This window comes from Strix uralensis, chromosome 2, assembly GCF_047716275.1.
Source record: "Strix uralensis isolate ZFMK-TIS-50842 chromosome 2, bStrUra1, whole genome shotgun sequence".
NCBI classification, from domain to species: Eukaryota; Metazoa; Chordata; class Aves; order Strigiformes; family Strigidae; genus Strix; species Strix uralensis.
The window spans coordinates 78,410,307-78,431,467 of record NC_133973.1 but is presented as its reverse complement, the minus strand read 5'-3'; the positions used below and the strand labels follow the sequence as shown (position 1 = coordinate 78,431,467).

The window sequence follows — 21,161 nt, the reverse complement described above, 5'->3', positions numbered from 1 at the left end:
TCCAAAGTTTAACAAATGTCTAATACCCATCTGTATGAGTCTAACTTAAAAATGGCTAACAGTGTAAAAAGGCTTCTAATACCTAGAGGAAGCCATTTTATTTTTAATATCAAACCATATTAAGAATTTATAAGACACAATACTATCATGAATCATAATATACATACTGTAAATTATTTTAAGCATGTGAAGACAGTTCAGATTATTCTTGTATTCTTTCGTGGAATCTTATATGTGTGCATCCATGTACATAAATATACATATATGTGTGTGCATGCATATATACACACACATGTATACACACACACATACAGATAAACACACACACACACCTTTTTTTCCTTATATTTGAGTTCAGCAAGAAAGGACCTGAACAGCATAAATACAACAAAGCTTTGTGAAATTTCTATAGGCTTTCCATAACTGCAATTGCACAGCGTGGGTACCCCAGCAGGCACTACAAGCTTGTCAAAATCTGTGCAGTTATTTCCGTGTACCACACCCCTCTTATTCCAACTATCTAGGCAGTGACAAAGCAATTAACAAGTAACCCTAAATTATTTTAAATAAATATTTAAATCCTTAATTAGCCCAATTCTGAAGCATGCAGTGCACGTTAGCTATTGCAATTCCACCCCCTCAAGCCTAAATGCAATACATCTGACGCACAAATGCGTCATTAACCTGGGGGGTACAAAGAAGACAGTCTCACTTTAAAGCCCATTTTCTTTGCACCAGGCAACACCTAAAAAAGCCTTGGAGAGCAAAGCAGGTTCAGAAACCAGTTATTACTCCCTTTAACCATTTTTTTCTTCTAGAATGCTCCTGTACCCCTTTCAGTAAGTTAAATAGAAATAGAATTGTTTCATAGGGAAAAAAAAAAAAGAAAAAGAAATGTACTCAAATCCATCTGAAAAAAATAAACCTTAAATCCTGGGTTACTGTTTTCCTAACAATGCATTCCTTAGTTTTTCCAAATAACGTAATCATCTGTTGTTCTTCAATTGAAGTGCCAAATACATTCCAGGAGTATGTTTAGAAAGATCTAACAGCAGACAATCTTCTATAACAATCCTCTTTATGGAGTGCAGATTCTTCAAAGCTATCAATACAAATCTAAATGATATAATGAATATGAATCCTAAGCTTTAACATTACAGCTTCATGCACACGTGTGTTACATGTCACATACATGCACTAACATCCTACAATATCAGGACAAGGTATGTTCATGTCTGTACATAGTAGATGTTAAATAAACATGGTATCTTGTTTTTAGTTTAGCTTTCAATTAGCAGATAAAATTATTAATGAAACAAGTTTGTATTTACCAGGCATGAATGAATCAATATTCCTGAATCTTCATTTGGCAAGCTGAATGCTGTGTATTCAAGGGCATTGTTTTCCCCTTGCTGCTTGCAAATATAACCACAGTTTCTCTCAAAAACCGTACGAATGCCTTTAAACAGAACCACGCTTGTAGTGCAACCCATTCCAAATCTGTTGAATTTTGCATTTCTAGCAGCCCTGATTGCATTTGCAGAATGTCTTCTTCCTTTGCTCGACTCTAATAATTTTCCTGTGCTTCACAGAAATATTTCTTTGTACAATCTTCATTACGTCCGACATTTAGTATGTTCCTTGACTAAAAACCATCAGCTACTGAAATGTAATCCTATTTGCTTAAGCCAAACACTGCCAAAAATCCAGCCGCAGAAGATGAAAATCAGAGGGTGAGGAAAAGCAAAAGATACCTCAACTGCAGAAGATAGAAGGCTTTCAGCATGTGCTATACTCTGCAACAGAGATGAAAAGATATTCCAGAGGGTCAGGGAAAGAGCTCCTATATTTCAGAGATCCTTAGAACATAATCAAAGATGAAAGGAAACTGCAAAGATACTGCTGCAGCTTCTGCTGCCAGCCACAAAGAATCCTCATCTGCTGCAAGAAAGCACTCTCCCAGAATGCTTAGCAAAGAGTTCGTACTGGCAAACATTTCTTTGCTTGACCTATATGTGCTTTTTAGTGTTTAAAACAAAAAACTTCAAAATAAAAAACTCAAAATATGAAGGGAAAATTCTTAAATCACTGCTGTTATGGGAAAAAAACCCAATGTGTTAAATAAACCTACTTCAATCAAATCTACGTGTTATCAGCATGCTACTATCAGTTCAGGCAAACCACAAGGGAGCTGAAGGCTGTCTTTACTTTTTCCTTTCTTCCTCGCATGCAAAGTGGTCAGTGAGTTCCCACCTGCCAGAAACTGACTTTATCTAGTCCTTGATGGCAAATAGTCAATAGTCAAAAAAAAAAAAACCACCACAAACAAAAAAAGAACACAGCTGAGTATCTAGTTCAGATCAGCATCCACATCTAAAGCAAAAATACAGAATAATATTTAAAATACATAAATTTGGGTTTATAGTCAATCACACCTATACTGATTTATCACCACAGGTTCCTATTCCACATACTGTACTGCTATCTGTCATACAAGTATGTAAATATCTTTGACACTGGAATGAAGTGTTCATTTTTTTTAAACTATTTTTAAGGGCAAGGAATTTGCAAAAAAATAACTGTCTCAATCCACACCATAACAGTATCACCCTGTCAGAGATTACTGATTAGTTTTATATTTCTGCTAAACTGAAAGCATTGAGATGTATTTACTTATTTACTTACCAAATTGTAAAACTAGATGAAAGAGTCAACTTACAAACTCAAAACTGTTGCAATGGAGATAAAACAAACTCAATTAAAAACTTAAGTAAAACATGAAGGGAGACAATAAACAAATTGATGATCTCAGCTACAGGTTTGCCCCATGCAAATTAACTAAATACTTGCATGTATAATGAGACATTCAGAAGAAATATTTAAGATTTATTAGCATTTTTCCCTAACATCTGGCTAGTTAATACATCTCAGTATGTTTCTCATTACATTTCTAACCTAAATACAGCAATCCAAGTAGTTCCTGCCAGTCCCATATTCTCAAAGGCAGCAGTTAGCACATTACACATATTGTAAGAAATACAAATTGTGTTAAAGCAGTTCTGCTAATAAGGAATAGCTTTTTGTGGGGGGAGAATAAAGGTAGTAACAGTGAAGAATTTGGCATAAATTCTATCCTGAGGGGCAAAGATACTTCATACATAACCATGAACCTTGCACAGCCATGTCTCTGTACCTTCTGTCTCTCTACCCATCCTACCTTCTTCGAAAACAAGAAGCAGCTCAGTGAGGGAAACTCTCTGCTCTGTTCACTAAGGTTGGATAAAGACATCCTTGCAAGCTTATGTGGGAAAATAGTAATGGGAATTATCATGGAAGGCACTCCCAAAAAATACATTCAAGGTAACTGTTTCTAGTGCAGAAACCCATTTCATTTCCGTATAGAATATAGGATTAGACAGACCTGACAAAGTTCAGGTTCCAAATGTGATAGCAAAAGTTAAGAGATCATTAAAAGAAAGCACTGTTCAGAGGGTTTTCCATTAAATTTCAGGGACTTCATAACACAAAATGCTTCTAGAAAAAAAAAAAAAAAAGGTAGCTCATGCCTTAAGAGAGTATGAGAACAATAAGTGAGTTTACAACAAATTATCATGCACTAGACTGTTCCTTCAAATGTCTAGAAAATGACCTCACTTTCAAAACGCTAGGTAAGGTGTAGAGAAACAGGGAAGACAAAAATACTTCATTTGGAAAGACAAACACATGACAGAATCATAGACTAAGTCAGGCTGGAAGTGACCCTGTGAGGTGTTCTAATTCAAACCCAATTAAGAGCAAATTTAATTATGACTATATCTTGAATAAATTAGCATCATGTTTCTACACTATTTTAGAAAAGGCAACTGAAACTGACTTGGATCAACATAGTAGTAACAACAATGACATAAAAACAATTCCACATAGAGCTTGAAAGGGAAATAAATACAGGGACATGAGGGGTGGGAAGAAACCACAGGGATGAGGAGTTTGACCAGATGCTTAAATATTATTATTATGAGAAATCTTAATAGTATGCAACGTAAAGCAATCTGCCAAAGCAGAGTTTTTCCTAAAACATTCATTTGGTGCAAAGTGGAAGTTTCCAGCTTCACTAAGGAGATTCCTGCAACAGTAACGAGCAACCACACTGCACAAGCAGTGAACATCCAGACAGAAATGTGACACAAGGTAATATTGTCCATTACAGTACTACATCTCAAAGTGAAACAGGAGGCTGGAATAGTTCTTGTAAAGGTCTGAGAGAACTTTACCAGTTGAAGAGAGCTAAAATACAGCCTAAGGTAGGTAAAAGTCTTAATCTAATGGTAAAAAAACAGAACAAAAAAATCAACATATGAACAAGTTCCAGACTGTACATCATAGTAGCAGCAAGCTAGACATTGCCAACTGCCTTTAGCCAAGCCTGGGTTATGAAAAGGTCTTCTTCCCATAAGGAAGAGTGAGGGGAAGAAAGGAAGGCTGTAAAGACGAGACATCATTAATGCCTGTCTTCTCTTGGTTTGTGAAAAAGGGTCTGCACAAGAAAGCATCCAGCCTTATGAAGAGCTATTTTAGTATATATTGCTAATATTACAACCCTAAGCCAAACCACCTGATTTATAGGGTAGCAACAAGCTCCTCCTTGCTATATACTATATTGAATCTGTACTGACTGTGCTATGAGATTCCCGAGGGCAAAAAGATTAATTAATTGTGTTAGCTCCAAGTTGTTCACAATCATATCTTTTTGAGACATGCTCTCTTGGACAGGTAATAAAGAAGAAACTCTAGATGCCCTCCAAAAAAATGTTCGGAACTATTTAACAGTACAGTTACACAATTGCTGTAAGGGTCTAACCACCAGTCTTCCTCTGATTACAACAAATGCCTAATAATCACTTCTTGCTTGGGAACCGGAGGACTTTACATCAACATGTTAAGCAATCCTTTGACAACCAAATGAGTTCCAACAAGCATAATCACACAGGTACAAAGTAAACATGTGCTACAAATCAGGCTGTTCTAAACAACATTTGCAAGTTCTCGTTTGACATTGGTTAACATTTATGAAGGTAGAAGTCTTTAGGGAATCATTACCTGGGTTGATTTAAAATCTTCAGGAGATCCTATAAAATTCTCATTCACAAAATGAGAACTTATTAGAGGCACCTAGACAGAAATTGAACAGTTGAGAATACAGATCAAACTAGCGAGACCTTCCAATCAAATGTGTTACTACAAAACAACACGGACATTCTGTCTTCAGACATGTCATCACTAGAGCAAAACATTTCATAAAGACACCAGCCCATATCTGTGAGAGAACATACTTCAGGCAGGATTCAAGCATCTAGGTCCTAGCATAAGAGCCACAAAAATATCCTTAATCTCTTAAAACATTAGAAGTAGGTACTTACATTTTTACCTACAAAGTTGTCCTTGATATTTAACATGCCCAAACTGATGCCATCTTGACAGGAATTAACATCTGGTTCCTTAGAGATCTTAACACATCCTGACTGAATTCAGCTTTTCACAAAACATGACAGTATTTGTAGGTGGAGCCCCACCTTCCATCTGGCAGCTGGCTGTGTATCGGCTCAGAATGCTAAAGATGTGGGCCTAAAGACTCCTCAGCCCAAAGAGATTAAAACCGACATCACTTATCACTCTTTGGAATGCCTTAACAACCAGATGATAGTGTATCTAAGCCAATACACTCACTTCTGCCTGATAAAGCTGTGCTGCAGAAAAGAACTGAAGATCCAATAGCCCTGCAAGAGGGAAAAGAAGTGTATATACAACACTTCATACTTAATAGGAATGTTCCTAGAGAAGAGGAAGAAGAAAATTTAGGTGCTGGTTCCTGTTGCAAGGACTATATTCTGCAATGATTGCTTCATGCAAATTTCGCAGAAGAGCTTTGTCAGGTAATCTCTTCAAGAACTCATGTTTCTTCAAAAACAACAAAAAAAAGGAACTGTGCTTAAAGATACTTTGTGGCCACAACAATGAGTTTTACTCTGTCTTAAAACTCTTAAGCATATGATTCATCAAAACTAGTGCAGAGTGTCTGTTTGGATATGGATTATTATTAGTAACCCTCATATTCATTTTCCAAAATGGCAAGAAGGAGAATACGAGGAACTACAGACTGGTCAGATTCGCTCCAGTCTCCAGGAAAATCATGTCACAAGCCCTCCTGGAAGCCATTTCCCAACATATAAAGAATAAGAGGGTAGTTCCAAGTAGACAACATGAATTTACGAAGGACCAGTTATGCCTGACAACCTGTTTGTCTTCTGTGATGAGATGGTTGGCTCTGTGGACACAGAGATCAGTGGACATTGAATAATGTTAGTAAAACAAGGCTTTTGACACAGTCTGCCACAGCATCCTTGTAGGCAATTTACGCAGATGTAGTCTGAATGAGTCAATAAGGATGAGGTCCTGTTGGACAACAAGTTGAACATGCTGAGCAGGCTTCTCAGTACAAGAAAGATACTGATATATTGCACTGAGTGTAATGGAGGGCCATCACAGTGATTTAGGGGCTGCAGCATATGATGTATGAGAAAAATCTAAGAGCCCTTGGATAGTTCAGCCTTAAGTGAAGGCTAAAGGGAGATCTTATTGCTGTTTGCAACTACCTAATGGGAAGGTAGAGAGAGGATACAGCCAGACTCTTCTTGAAGGTACAGTCATAGGCCAAGAGGCAACAGACAGAGAATATTCCATTTTCATAAAAGGAATTTTTTTTCTTAACCCAGTTTTCAGCTACTGGGGTTAAAGTAATTCCATCTTTGTGGATATTAAAACCAGACTGGCATAGTCTCTGAGCAACCTGCTCTAACGAGATTTGTTTTGAGCAGCATTGCACTAGGCAACTTCCAGAGATTTTCTTTTAAACCTGTACATTTCCATGATTCTGTGGCATTATACTGGGTAGCCACACACTATAACCATGGAGACAGAGAAAGAGAAAAGCTCCAAGAGAATTCTGTCCTTCAGAAGAAAGCCAATAGGATTACTCCAGGAGGTAGTCTTAAGAATAGCATTCTTGGATTTCCATGTAATTTTGACCCAGAATCTGCACACTCAGCAAGGCCCTAAGGAGAGGTTTACATCCAGCATAAACAAAAAATTACTGTGACATTAGAAATACTAAGTATACCACCAGGCTGAAGACCAGAGGCAGATTATCATTCATATGAGATGCCCCTAATGTCAAAGACCATATCAAAAGTAAAAAGTAATGCTATGAAAATTGGAGCAAGATTTAGTTCTGGTCTATCTAGTCAAGGAAGCTGTCATAGTTGGCTAATATCACAAGATACTTTTAATCGACAAACAAAGGAATGTTTGTGTCTATTGTGCCTTTTGTACATTTAGAGAAGCAGGAAGGAGGCATAAATGATGCAACACAAGAAATGCTATTCCATATCTGGCATACATAGTATTATATATGCTGATGGAGAGATGCACACAGATTTAAAACCCTGCTAGTTACAAAATGCTAAATATCTTAGCTAATGGTTTTAGCTCCCATAGCTGAGAGCCGCAAAAAGGTCAGTCTTCTCACAAGTCCATTCTTACATGAGTAACAATACATTTTCATCCACAGGTGAGCACTGGGAGCTGCCAGTAAAGCACGCACCTTAAGTTCAAACGTAACTCAAGTATACCTTGAGGACAGACCTACCAAGAATAACCCAAAGAACTTTAGGAAGTTGTTCAAGTCAATCTAAACTGAACAAATGAGCATTTATTAAGTGTGAGACACAAAACACATAGCCCTTTTAACTATTTTACATTTCATGCCATACCATAGGATTTCTAATATTGAAATATGCTCACTGGACTCCATCTAGTGGTGACATAACTTCCAGCTGTCTGAAGTGATTATTCTGAGCTCTTAAATAACTGATAACTACAACAGATATTTTTTATTATTATTATTATTGGAGAGCTACAGAACAAGTTGCTAATTATAGGATATGATTTTCAGAAACACTGATGAAACCATGCCAGAATAAATAATGGTCAACAGTACAGTGGACTGAGAAAAAAAAAAAGTTAAAACTTATTTTTTGAGCAACCTTACTGTGTTCAGGGAAAAGCAGCAGAAAGTTCAGCACTCATACATCCTTTTATACTTTTAATCCCTCTATGAAGGTTATTCAGACTCAGGTCTTTCTCCTTGCCTTTGTTCCTAGTTCAGTCAGGAACAAGTTCCAACTTTCCCTCCAGCAGACCATTATCTGCCAAAAGATTTTGCTGAAAGTATTGTCCCTTGAACTTTACCAGAAAGACTGTATACAGCAGGATTTTTTTTTTTTTCCTCTTAGAAACATCATATTTCATGTGAGAAAAAACTTACCGGATCATGCTGCATGCTCTGGCTGGGAAGAAATTAATATACAACATTATTGAGCTATAGTAGGCCATATATGATACCAGCCAAAAAACTCTGGGGTCATAACAAGCCTGGCAAGGAAGAATCCCAAGACAATTTCTGAAGGAAACTAGAATAGCATCCTTCAAATAATTTTGATGTGTGTCATCTCTTCATTAACCTGAATACTCTTTTTAAACTCACTGACGTTTGAGGTCCAATGTGAATTTAAAATCCCTCTTGCACTAACAAACAATAAGAGTGAAGCCTCCTTGAACATTCCTTAAAGGCAAACACACTGCTATGATTTTCAGCTAAAGCACCTACTAAATCAGATGACATTACATTGCACAGGTATTAGTGCCAGTGCAAGTGGTGTGAATATGCCTGGCAGAAAAAGGTCTGAAATACCACTTGTCATCACTGTACTGGGGCAACCGGGGAATGGGCTAGATGAGGTGACCTTCAATCTTATTTTCACAAAGCTTCAGTTCTGTGTTACTCTATTGCCTGGCTGTAGTCATGTACAACCATGCCTAAAAACAAGCCTAGAAAGGCATCAAGTGAAGTGCAAGCAGATTCTCTGTCAGTATTAGCGCCCTGGTGAAGAACTGTACTTCTTTTGAAAACTAAGGATATAAAGACCATTACGCAACATTATAAAGAACAAAGAACATGAAATACCATTGGCAATGTGATCAAACCGAAAAATGGATGACTACCTTTCCATCACCTTAAAACCAAAGCCTCTTTCCTATATGTTAATATCCACAATACTAGATAGCATTTCCATTTGACTTTTGATTTCCTCACAAACCTGTTAAAATGAGACCAAGAGGTATCTTACTAGCCTTTGCCTCTCCCACTGAACACACTCAACTCCTTCTGTGGAGCATCTATTTTTCTTATTTATGTATGTTTAGGTACTCCTTTCAGCATATGAAGGGCAGCTGTGCCTTGAGTAACCAATAAGATAGCAAGATCGTATATCTTAGTGTCAAAACACAAGCATCCAAAGGCAGTGGAGGCTCTGGACTTGCAAGCTGAAACCGAGTTAAATCTCTACAAACTTGGGTACATTGAATTCCAGGCTCCTGAAATTGACTACATTTCAATACATTGCAAAATTGCAATGTATTACATCCTGCATTTCAATGCTTTACCTACTTAAAGTTATGCAAGCATTATCCATTCTGAGTATGTGTAGTCAGTCTTTGTTGGAGGATTAATATTATGGTAGTAAAAATACTGTCTTATCTCTGAATTCACCAAATAACTCCTTCCCACCCACAGAGTACCTGGAAGTACTAAAAGCAGTTTAGTCTGTGCCTCAAATTTCTAAACCTAGATCAATATCTATCAACCTGCCATCTCTTTTTAAGTCAATAGCTACACTTGAGTATCAAAAAGCACCCAGAAGCACACAAAGCAGCAGCTAAGGATTACTTATTTACATTGATGGATCTATATTACAGGTTTCCTTGTACTCTAGCAGCTCTGGATCAGCATTACTCCTTCTCAGCTTTGTAGTGATTAAACTTAAATCTTTACCTCTTTTTTTTTTTTTTATCATTTTGGGGAGGGGGTGGGGGACTGGTGTTTCTTCTTTTGTTTGGTGTTGGGGAAGAGCTGTGTTTTAAAGCATATTTTGGTTGCTTAGTTAATTTCATGTGAGGTCACTTGATATTCTCACTGCATTAACAACTTCTTAGTAGAAGAAACTTCAAAAGGGACTATTTGATTTCAACTTGTAGGGACTGTAACACAGTTTATGCACAAACTCATTCATTTCTGAAAATTTCAAACAAGTTAGAAGACTGAGGTATCATTTCGAAAAGTTACTGGTTTTGCTGATTTAGTGTCTCATATCTTTTAATTTCTACTATTCCTTCCTAGAATCATCACTAGAAGAAACTTTTCAAGAGTACTACAAAGCAGTTAGGAGGAAAAAAGCCAGTCTAAACCATGTTTCCTTGATTTGCTCTGAATTAAGTTGACACTTCTTCCAGAACTACCAGCATTGACAATATTGTCCATAACAAGGTCTACTTTACATTTAACCTTTCCACAGAAGTCCTGTGAATCAGATTTTTCAGACAATGTTCAGCCTCAACTGACTTATTTCTTCCTCCTCATCGTCTCAAGATAGAAAAATGATACAGAAATTTCATGTTCTTTTTTGGCACAACAATTCCAGGGCTGAATAACAAATTTCCTTCTTAAATGACCTGACATCCTTTCCTTCAGCTCGTGAGCAGAAAGAAATTGTAGCTTGTCCTCTAATGGGAACGGACCTTTTTATTCAGAGAGGGCCCCAAACTAAAGCTTGGCCTGGGCCCAGAGGCTTGAAACTAGAATTCCAGATAAGGCCTCGATTTACATTGACACCAACAAGTACTCCAGTCTGAATCAGCCTGCAATCTGCTTGCTTCCTCAGCACACAGCTAAGATTACTCCATTCTTAAACGGCAAACTAACACCTTACAGAACAAGTACACAGAAGAGTCCAGCACCAGAGAGCCATGGACGTACTGGAGAGAGTCCACTGAGGGGCCACACAGATGATGAGGGGATGGAGGATGGAGCATCTCTCCTATGAGGAAAGGCTGAGAGCGCTGGGACTGTTCAGCCTGGAGAAGACTCAGGGGAGCTCATCGATCTATATAAATATCTGCAGGAAGGGTGCAAAGAGGACACAGCCAGGCTCTGCTTCAGTGGCGCCCAGTGACAGGACCAGAGGCAATGGGCACAAACTGAAACACAGGAGGTTCCCTCTGAACGTCAGGAAACACTTTGTCACTGTGAGGGTGACTGAGCACTGGCACAGGTTGCCCAGGGAGGTTGTAGTGTCTCCCTCCTTGGAGATACTCAAAAGCCATCTCGACACAGCCCTGGGCAACCAGCTCTGGGTGGCCCAGCTTGAGCAGGGGGATTGGACCAAATGACCTCCAGAGGTCCCTTCCAGCCTCAGCCAGCCTGTGATTGTGTGAGAGGTCCAGTGGCACCCCTTCACACCACATCCCTTGGGGAAATGTTTCCTGCTATTTTTATTCTGGTTATTCACCAGTAGCCCCAAGGCAACACCGCTACCTTAAATAGAGAGTTACTCCCAGAATGGTTTCACCAGTCTGAGGTGCTGGATCCAGACAGAGTTTTCAACAAAGGCTCTTGATTCCTTCTCTCTCATTGCACTGCCTGAGTCTCCAAACTCGGCAGCAATCTCTGGACACAGCAGGAGAATGCAGAACACAGTATCTGGATTCCCCATTCCTCCTCTCATATCTCATTCATTGGGCACAGATGAGGAGAAGAAACAAAGAATCCTACCCCCCACCCCTGCAGTCAGATTAAGATTTTTATTTTCTTAATGTTTCTGCAACAAAGCTGCTATTTTTCTCAGCCGGTCACAATGGGTGTGTAGTAGAAGACAACCTCAGCTACAGATGTTGAATTTCTCTGACCAAACCTTTGTGTTCCAGAACAGTTTTCTTCATAAAATCCCCTTCAGAGCTTCTACTCAACTTTCTGGAGACCTTTAGAAATCTAGTAAACTTTTTTCCAAAGAGAGTCCATTGTACCACTGAAATTCTGGCCCTTGATTAGTACAAGAAATCTTGCCCATAACATTCACCAGGTTGCTTTTTAAGGCTTCTTAGACTGTTAATTTACTGTGTTTTTTAACATTACAGGAAGTCTCTATTTTGAGATAATATATGCTCACTTTCATTCTCATTAAAAGAACTTTAAGGACCCTTGCAGAAAAATAAAATAAAAAAAAGATTCCATAGCTTTCTCATGATGTGATACCTACCACTATTTCATAGATTATTAAATTTAAGATACCAAGTACATCAGTGCCTCTGGACAAAAACAGAATGCAAGCCTGTCCTCACAAACCTATATGTGCTCTAAGTTAAGGTCTAAAATAAGTTATATGGTCAGAATTATAGGAGTACCTTCTCGTCTTTAGATATAAGTTATTTCAAAAATATTTCAATGAGAAAGGTATTGTGTAATATATGGACTACTTGTGCAACTTTATGCCTTTTCTGCCTTGCGTAATTAATGCTTTTCATGGACACAGACAACCTAAGGGGGGGCGAGAAAGAATGAATTTGTCTTCACCCTCTTTCAAATGAAGGAGCTTTGCCTTCAGTATCTACATCAAGTGAAGCACTTGAGACCATTCAACCTCAAAATCAAAACTGAACATTAGCTAAGGAAGAAAGTTTTATGTACATTTTTAATATAGTATTTTTTTAATGATCACTGCACCAGGTAAGTCTTCAACCACCATCAGAAACTTCAGGTCTAAACAAGAGCTTCCTGGCACCACTGCTGAAGATGTTACACTCTTTCTTTAGCTCCATAAAGAGCCACTGGCACCAAATCACCTCTAAGAGTTACAGAAATTCTCAAATAAAAGCAATATACATTTTTCAGAAGGACACAATCAAGCTTCCTGCTACCTGGAAAACTGAACTCCCTTATTTGCCTCAATGACTTATTAGTAATTTTTCCTTACTATTTTCAAAGCAAACATGCCTGAATTTGGCATAATCTTAAAGTTACCACAAAAATACAAATATCTGCTAAAACTGCCAAATTCACAAATTGTTGCGTCTGCATATATCTGATGGTTGTCTAATCTCAGGCACACACTACTCACATGCAAGTGACCACTCAGTCTAATAACCACCCATGCTTAAAAGTAACTTGAACATCTACACCTACACTACAGAAAAAAACAGTTGACATGAAAGGCCTAGTTTTGAAAATGAGTAATTACAGATATTTTCGAAACATTTGTGCAGAAGCACAATGCAGTGTAACCACATTACTTTAAGCTGGATATACATTATAAAACATATATATGTTCTAAGTTCATTGCATAAGACCTTCAATATGGGGGGGGGGGGGGGGGGGGGGGAGGAATAATATCAGAGTTCTGAAATTCCCAAGTTTAAATTCAGGTGTAATGAGTTCTGCTTCCATCAAGATACAAATACTTGATCCTGATTGAGTGTTAAAGGGAAGAGAGGAAAAAGAAGGTATACTGTGGTATTCTGCACTGCATGAGAGCTGCTGCCACCATAGACTGAAAGCCCAATCCAGCATTGCCTTACATCCGACATTTGCTGTATTAGAAGCAACTATTTTAACGCATTTACCCCTCTGTTTTAAACACAATTATCCTTATCTAGTCGGATAGAAAAAGTTCCAGAAAATAATAAGGAAATAAGGTGCAGCTAACAAGAATGATCTAATGTTGTTGAATGGCTAAATATCTTTTTGTTCACACAGAAATTCAGCCGTCTTGTATTTTCTTCCCTACTTTCCCTTTCTGAACAAGAAACATACCATTAAACTTATGTAAATTTTAAATGTATTTATTAATAGAATCTTTATTGCTGTAGTCCAGCCTCTGAATCTTCACAACCACAGAAATGTCTATCATGCTCAGTAAGTCTTCTTAGCGGTATCAGACTTGCCAGAAATAACACATAAGTTTTCTTACTAGTGTTTTGTATTCAATCAAAAAGATTTTTACTTGCACTTTACTGAAATAAAATTAACACCTTTATAAAAAAGATCTTACTCTCTGCTAATTTTTATTTCCTTTAGGAAAGATAACTGGTACATACCGTAAATTAACTTCTTCAGGGTTCAGTATCAGGTTTTTTCCCCCCAAGCAAAGAGAAAGTTCAACAGTTCAGAGACTGGCTGAATAAACATTACCATTCACATTGAGTTCCTCCAAGATGAGATGTGTTAGGATGATGTTCATTGTTGGCAACGATTTTTCCTTCAAAATCTTGAGTGTCAGTTCTCATCTCCCTGCTTTCACTCATCTGCTCGTAACACTTTGCTTCTTTCAAATTCCTTACGTATACAATTTCACATTCCTTAACAGAAAGCTGAGGTCTTATCCATGTTTTCAGCTTTTCTGTACGCCATCAGCTCTAAAAGATTCCAGTTCTCACTCATCCCTTCAGCATTACATATCGCTTTTTAAATTCCTCCTTTCCTAAAGTAAGCCATCAACTATCTATTTCTGCATAAACACTGCAACTGAAATCTCACAGCTCAGCTAATGAGGTTCAAAATACTCCATTCATCGTATACAGAGAAGCTCTCTGTGTATAGGGCAATACAAATGGATACACGAATCAGAGAGGAAAACACGAAACCAAAATGAATACTATGTAATCTTCCAGTAACTGTATTCTTGGAAAAAAACTATGTTAAAAACATTGTAACTATATAGCATAGAGCGCACTTATCCATCTTTTTTACGGAGATGAGACTCACAGAAAGCAGAGATCAGGATTCGAAAGACAAAGTTGACATCACGTTAAAATGAAGAATAAGTCTTCTTTAAAAATGAGAAAGAACATCAGTGACTTTGAGATCAAAGACTAGTTAGGAGATCCAAGCATTGTCTTTGTGATATACTGATTTTCCTCCACATCTGAAAAGCTGAATTTCTGCGAGAGTTTTGGAACTCGAGAGCTCTACCAGGTACCTGAAGTTAACATATGAAGCCCAAAACTGTATTAAGATATGATCATTTCAACCTTCAAATACTCAAACCTCTTTTATACATCCAAATCAAAAAGGAGAACTGCACAGAACAATCTGGGAATCACCCAGATTTCATTCTGTTTTCCCATATCTCCAGTTTCTTCTGTACAATGTGAATTCTGACATAGGGCAAAGAACTTTTGCTGCATTATTTGGTATATTTAAACATTTTCATTATCTGCATATTTGATAAGGGCATTTTATTGACAGCTAGGCAAAAGCAGACCAAATCTGGTATGCCTAAGAGTCTCTTAACTGCTTATTATCCTTAAGTGTCAGCTTAATTTAATACTGGGTAGAATGCATTTAATTTAATTTAGGGTAGAATCACTGAGATAATTTATCATTAACATATCATTGAACAAGACACCACATCCCCCTCCTGAAGTCCTACTGATCTGCATGCAACATGCTTCGGGTGACCCATCAGCACTTAAAGAGACCACTTCCAATTATGCTTAATGCTAAAATTGCATTGAAAAGTGTTCTTCATAAGATTGCTGGTTTAAGAGACAGACTTGTCATCCCCATAGTCTTCCTCCACAGATATATATGTCTTTGGGTGGACAGAGGCATGACATTAAATCACGTGGCTAGTCTGAAGGCAAAACAACATCACCAATGCACAAGACAATATTCAGCAAGGATGCTACTGTCAAGCAGAAAATAGCAAAACTGAACCCAAAGAATCAAGATATATATTATGTGCCTTATACCACAGTGAAAAGCTGATTGCCAAAAGTTTTCAGTTCAGCCAACCAAACTGTACTTGTTGGTTCAGCAAAGTAAATCTAACAGAAAGAACATATGAGATGTCAAATGCTGATGAGATAGCTTGCTTCATTCTGTAATGAAAACCAGGTTGGCCAACTACATCCACTTAATGTTTTTTTACTCCTCAGCCAAGCTATTTAGTCTGTCAGATGGCTGAAAATCTCTGGCTTTTAGTCCCAATGAAGAGCAATATGAAAATTTAAGATATACCATGCTATCCTACTGACATGCTGTTTTCAGTCCTCTTTCAGATCCTAAGAACATTTTTAAAGCAGAAAAAGACAAGCATACTTTAGAAATGTGATAAACCTCATTCAAAGATGGGAAATGCCTTTTTTTTTTTTTTAACTCTAGCAATACGCTGTTGATGGTAAAAATGGATGGAACTGGTAAACAGTAGCCACAATAACAAGTTAGAGAATCTATATAACCTCGGAAGTATTAGCAGTTCATTTTTATCTGCTACTGCAAGTAACAGCTGGATGACTTGCATCACTGCTCAGTACATTCTGCTGTGGAGATGTACAGTCAGAAGCGATATTTGGTTGTACCTATCACGACAGATCACCCACCAAGAACTGCTAGTTTGAATTCATTCTTTCCTACCTGCAGTTTCTACACTGCAAGTCTAGCCAATGGAAAACAGTTTCAGTGTTTTTTCAGTGTTGGAACACTTCAACATTTGTTCATGAGCAAGTGATGACAGTAAAATCAATTAGTTACCAATGCTGAACAATGTTTTAAGCGAGGCATTTTGCTGACAACCCCGTTCAAAAAATCCTGGAGAGCTGCTCTATCAAAGAGCTTTGAGAGGCAGCTTCGGAAAGAAAGCAGGTCTTCTTTTCTTTAAAGCCACACATCCGAATGTAGTATTCCACAGCTGCTATAATACTGGCAAGAATCACCAGGTCAGCCTAAGAGATTTTTCAGATAATAGAGCCCAGAAACTCCAACAGCTAAGAAACAGGTCAACCTGGCAAACTTATAAATATTTTAAAAAAGTATTTTATAGCAAAGAAAAATACTATCCTACCTAAACTCCTCCTTTTTCAAAAAAAAAAAAAAAAAAAAAAAAAAGGAAGTACAATTTCATTCCAAACATCACAGTGCTCAACAAAAAGAGTTACAGTACATTCAAAGGAGGAAGAAAGGTAAGAAGGTAAACATGCAATCACTAGCCTTTTATTTCATTATTTAAACAGTGTGTGAGCAGGAACATAGGAGTTCAGTGATAAAATGAACAGCACTTATGACAGTAGGAAAGAACATATTAGCAGGGGCAAAATATGGCTGAAACAGGAAGGTGAACTTCAGCACAAGAACGTATGGGAGAAAGACAGGGATTTTGCTCCATGCATCAAGCTAACAGAAAAGGATCACAAACCTGACATGAATGTTAAGTTTCCATGAATGGTAAGTCACTGTTTTTGCTTTCTAGAACAGTGATGGAAGACCTTATCCAGAGTAAGATTGAGCCAGTACACCACTTCACACCATCACTTCTTTCACCACCTTAAAATTCTGCGGAACATGCTGTTGGGGCAAAAATACCTGGAATACCATCCTATTAGGTATTTGGTCAACCTGAAGGAATTAAATAATCAGATAAATATTTTCCAACTCATCTCAATGACACTAGCTGTGAGTGAACTAAGAAAAAAAACTTCTAAAAGGGGAGGGGGAGAGGGCAGGGTTGCCAATAACTGCAAAATAAACGTTTATCTGTGTCATGAAAATGCCTAAATCACTTTCATACTCCCTCAATATGAAAAATATTTTTAAATATATATATATATCCTTCTTCCACTCTTCCCAGGAATTACTTGATCCCTGGAGAAGTGTTAACATATATTGGATGTTCATTACATGTCTATGGGCTAGTGTCTTGTGGAAAGCTGTCAGTATTCAAGTGGACCCTGAACTATGCTTATTATGTCTTCTATGACATATTCCATGACCCACAAATAAAGAGTAATTTACTTTTAGAGACATCGTTTCATTAAGGAAAGGTATGTCTTTGAATTACACCTACAGCATTTGTTACTCTCACATAGCTATGACAAGACAAACAGTATTCTGATAAGCAGTTTAAAAAAGTTAGACAAGACCATACTTAGCATCAGCAAGAGTGAAAAACAAGTGACAGATCAGCTTCCAGTATCAAGAACCCCAGCACCAAAAACTCTCTACTTACACAGGGTTAAGTGCTTACTAAAACATTCCCCTCGGAGATAACAAAACCACACAGAAAACAAATGCGTACCATGAATAAGAGCCCCAAGAGAGAAGCTCTGAAAAATCTTGCTGAGGCTGTTTAAGATATCATCACCTGGGCACAGTCAGGCCAAAACCCCATACTTCTCTCTCTCTTCGTCCCAGCTGCCTCAGTTCACCCTCACACAAATTTACTTTCAGCAGTTTAAATTAAATTAATGTGCCCAGTAGCCAACTGGCAAGAACAACTACAATGTGCTAGCACAGCACAGACAGTAGGGACAAATAACACTAAAACATTCGTGCTACACTTGCCAGCACTCATCTTTCATTTTGTACGACGCGACAAAAAAAACGTGTTTTAGTTGTAAAGCGTGCGGACGGTAGTAAGGTGAAGAATCACTTTTGCACCCCTGTTTCCACACAACACGAAAACACTCCAGTCAAACAGGCCAAGCGCCAGCTGCAGCCGCTCCACAGGTGGAGGAGACGGGAGGCACACAGGCCCCTCCGCCTGGCCTAGGGCGGGGTACAGCGAGGCGGGGGCCGCCGCTCCCCCGAGGGCTCCGCTTGCCCGGGCTGTCCTGTCCCCCGTCACCTCACGCCCAGGAGAAGTTTGCAGCGGGGAGGGGGGGAGCGCCCCGCCGTGCCCGCCGGGCGCCGCAGCCCATGGCGTCCTCCGCGCCGCTGCCGCTGGGAGCGTCCCCGCACCGCACCGCACCTCGCCGCGCCCGCAGCAGCCTCCGGGGCAGCCGGAGAGCCGCAAGCCCAGCACAGCCGCAAGCCCGGCACGGGGCCGCGCCGACCTTCCCCTCACACCACCACCACCCCCCTCCTACCACGGCCACCGTGACAGCCCGGGCGGGCCCGGGAAGGATCAAAGGGCCCATCTCCTCCTTCGGGCCACCGCCTGCCCCCCCCCGGCGCAGCCCCGAGAGGCCCCGACGGAGGCTCCCCCCGGCCGGAGCCTCGCCCGAGTCCCTGGCGGGGCGCTGCCGCCCCTCACGGGCCGCCCCCCCCCCCGGCACTCACCAGGAGGACGGAGCCGCGCACCACCTCGGAGACGCTCTGCCGCAGCTCGGCCGCCGTGCCGGGCTTGCTCAGCGCCCGCGTGAACTTCCGAGTCTCCGGAGTCACCAGTGCCATGGCTGCCTCCACGCTCCTCTGGGCCGGGCCGCCTGCTGCCCGCACGGCCCGGCCGCCGGGCGGCCCCTCAGGCGGCGGCGATGGGCGGGGGGCGGCCGTCGAGAGGCGGGCAGGGCGCGAGCCCCGCCGGCGGGTGCCGCAGCCGGCGCCGCTCCTGCCAGGTAGCCCCTCCCCTGCGAGGCCGGCGCGCGCCGCGCCCCCACCGCCAAACAGAGCCGCGCGCGCGCCGCCGGGCGGTGGGGGGGGCGCCGCCGCGGAGGCCGATTGGCGCGGTCCCGAGCGGGGCGGAGGGGCGGGGCCGCGCGCGCGGCACGCCGAGGCCCCGCCCCCACCTGTTCCCGCGGCGCCTTTCTGATTGGGCGCCTGGTTACCTGCCCGGCTGCGACTCCCCACTCTCATTGGCTTAGCGGGGACCTGAGGCCAAGGTGACGGGCGGGGCCGGCTGGGACCGGAAGTTCCCGCCCTTGCCGGGCAGGCCCCGCCCTCAGTGGGGCGGGGTGTGGTGAGTGGCCGCGGCTGCGGCCGCGTCCCGGTCACGGCGGGTCCCGGAGTGGGGAGGAGCTGTGCTCTTCCCGAGTCCCCCGGGGTGTGGCGGTGAGCGCGGCTCCGCTCGCCTCCGAGTGATGTAGTCGCTGGTGAAGCGCGGCCGGAGCGGTGGTTGTTGTTTCTGAGGGCTGGGGGTAAACTCCGCAAGCTGCGCGGGGCGCGGGCTGCTGCGCGGTGTCGGCGTGGGGCGGCTGAGCCCCGCCGCGCCCTGCCTGCTCGCGCTCGGCGCCAGCTGCCTCTGCTCGTCTTTACACTCGCCTGTATCTATATACACGCCGCACCCGCACGTACGTGGGTCTATATATGCGCGTGATGTAGCGAGAAAGTGAAAAAGTTGGGGAATCGGCACTGGAGCGGCACAACAGTCCCCGTTCGGAGCCAGCGTGTTCGCTATCGACAGCGCTGCTCCACTTCCTAACGAAGCTTCGCTTTCGAGGTTTTCCTTTGCTCCGTTTTCTTCTCACAAATACTTCCTCTCTGTAGGTGGAGTGGCCCACGTGTGCTCTGATCCGTAAAAGCGTGCGTGGCCGTAGCATTTTTTTAATTACTGTGAATTCCTTCGGAGAGACTGGTTAGTGGTACCGTTAAAGGTATGCAGGCGTTAGGCACCCTAGGACTGCATTTGAATGCTTGGAGCATTTGAGAGCATTAGGGCCTGCACGCCTTTATCTCCTTAGGCATCTTTTTATATAAACCAAAACTACTTTTCTACACTGAATATAGAGCTCATCACTGATGGAGGAAGCAACTGAGTGCTGAGGGGGGGGGGGGGGCGGGGTGCTTTCAGGTGGAAAAAAAAAATCACCCTGTGATTGTATCTGAAGCTAGGTACTCAAGAAATGCCTGCCAGAGAAAGGGCCTACTTTTTTGGATGCTTCACAGATACATCTGTAACTAATAAGATTCCAAGTAACTGAGGCAACTCTTTCAGAAAGACAGAGGATAAAAAGTCCAAATACATAAATGTGTAGCTTACACTGAGGGATTTTTTTGTCAGTGAGGGATCTTTCTGCAGATGCTTTGCAGCTCTGTGTCGAAAGCTCATTCATTCAAATGCATGAGCTATGGCTTTTTAGTAGGATGACTGTCACAACTTGAGTGTTCATATTAGCTTGTACCTTCTTTAAGATAGAATGCGTAGAGAGAGGGAAACTCATCAGGCTCATTGAAGATAACTAGAGTTCCTGATTTCACAAATCCAAGACCCTGGTGTGTTTATGAGTCAACATTTAGGCTGATAAATCAGAAAATTGGATACTGGTGAGATAGCTGCTCATCCAGTTCTGTATTCAGATAATCTATGTAAATATTTAGCTAAAGTAACTACAATGAGCTATCTTAGGATCATATTTTTTTATTTTTGCATCTCAATCTGTAGGATATGTCTAGATGTCAAACCTCCACAAGTAAACATGCCCTAGATTTTGTATAAATAATAGATGATCATTTTCTAAAATAAAACCATACGTTATTTTCAGAGCACTCAGGTGCTTCGAATTCT

The 21,161-nt window shown here is 40.9% G+C and overlaps 1 protein-coding gene across 8 annotated transcripts in view; it reads right to left on the bottom strand.

Moving 5' to 3' along the window:
- DOCK9 (dedicator of cytokinesis 9) overlaps positions 1-19,181 on the bottom strand; it is a 136,402-nt gene extending 117,221 nt beyond the window's left edge. For 4 of the 8 annotated variants that reach the window (XM_074859371.1, XM_074859384.1, XM_074859374.1 and 1 more), the window contains exon 1: positions 19,001-19,181. In XM_074859371.1, coding sequence (XP_074715472.1) covers positions 19,001-19,114 — 114 coding nt within the window. In that variant the 5' untranslated portion in view covers positions 19,115-19,181. Of the gene's footprint in view, positions 1-1,331; positions 1,891-19,000 lie in introns of those variants that run through there. The other 4 variants (XM_074859369.1, XM_074859372.1, XM_074859373.1 and 1 more) reach the window with 2 other exon arrangements.
- Between the last annotated feature and the right edge of the window lie 1,980 nt (positions 19,182-21,161).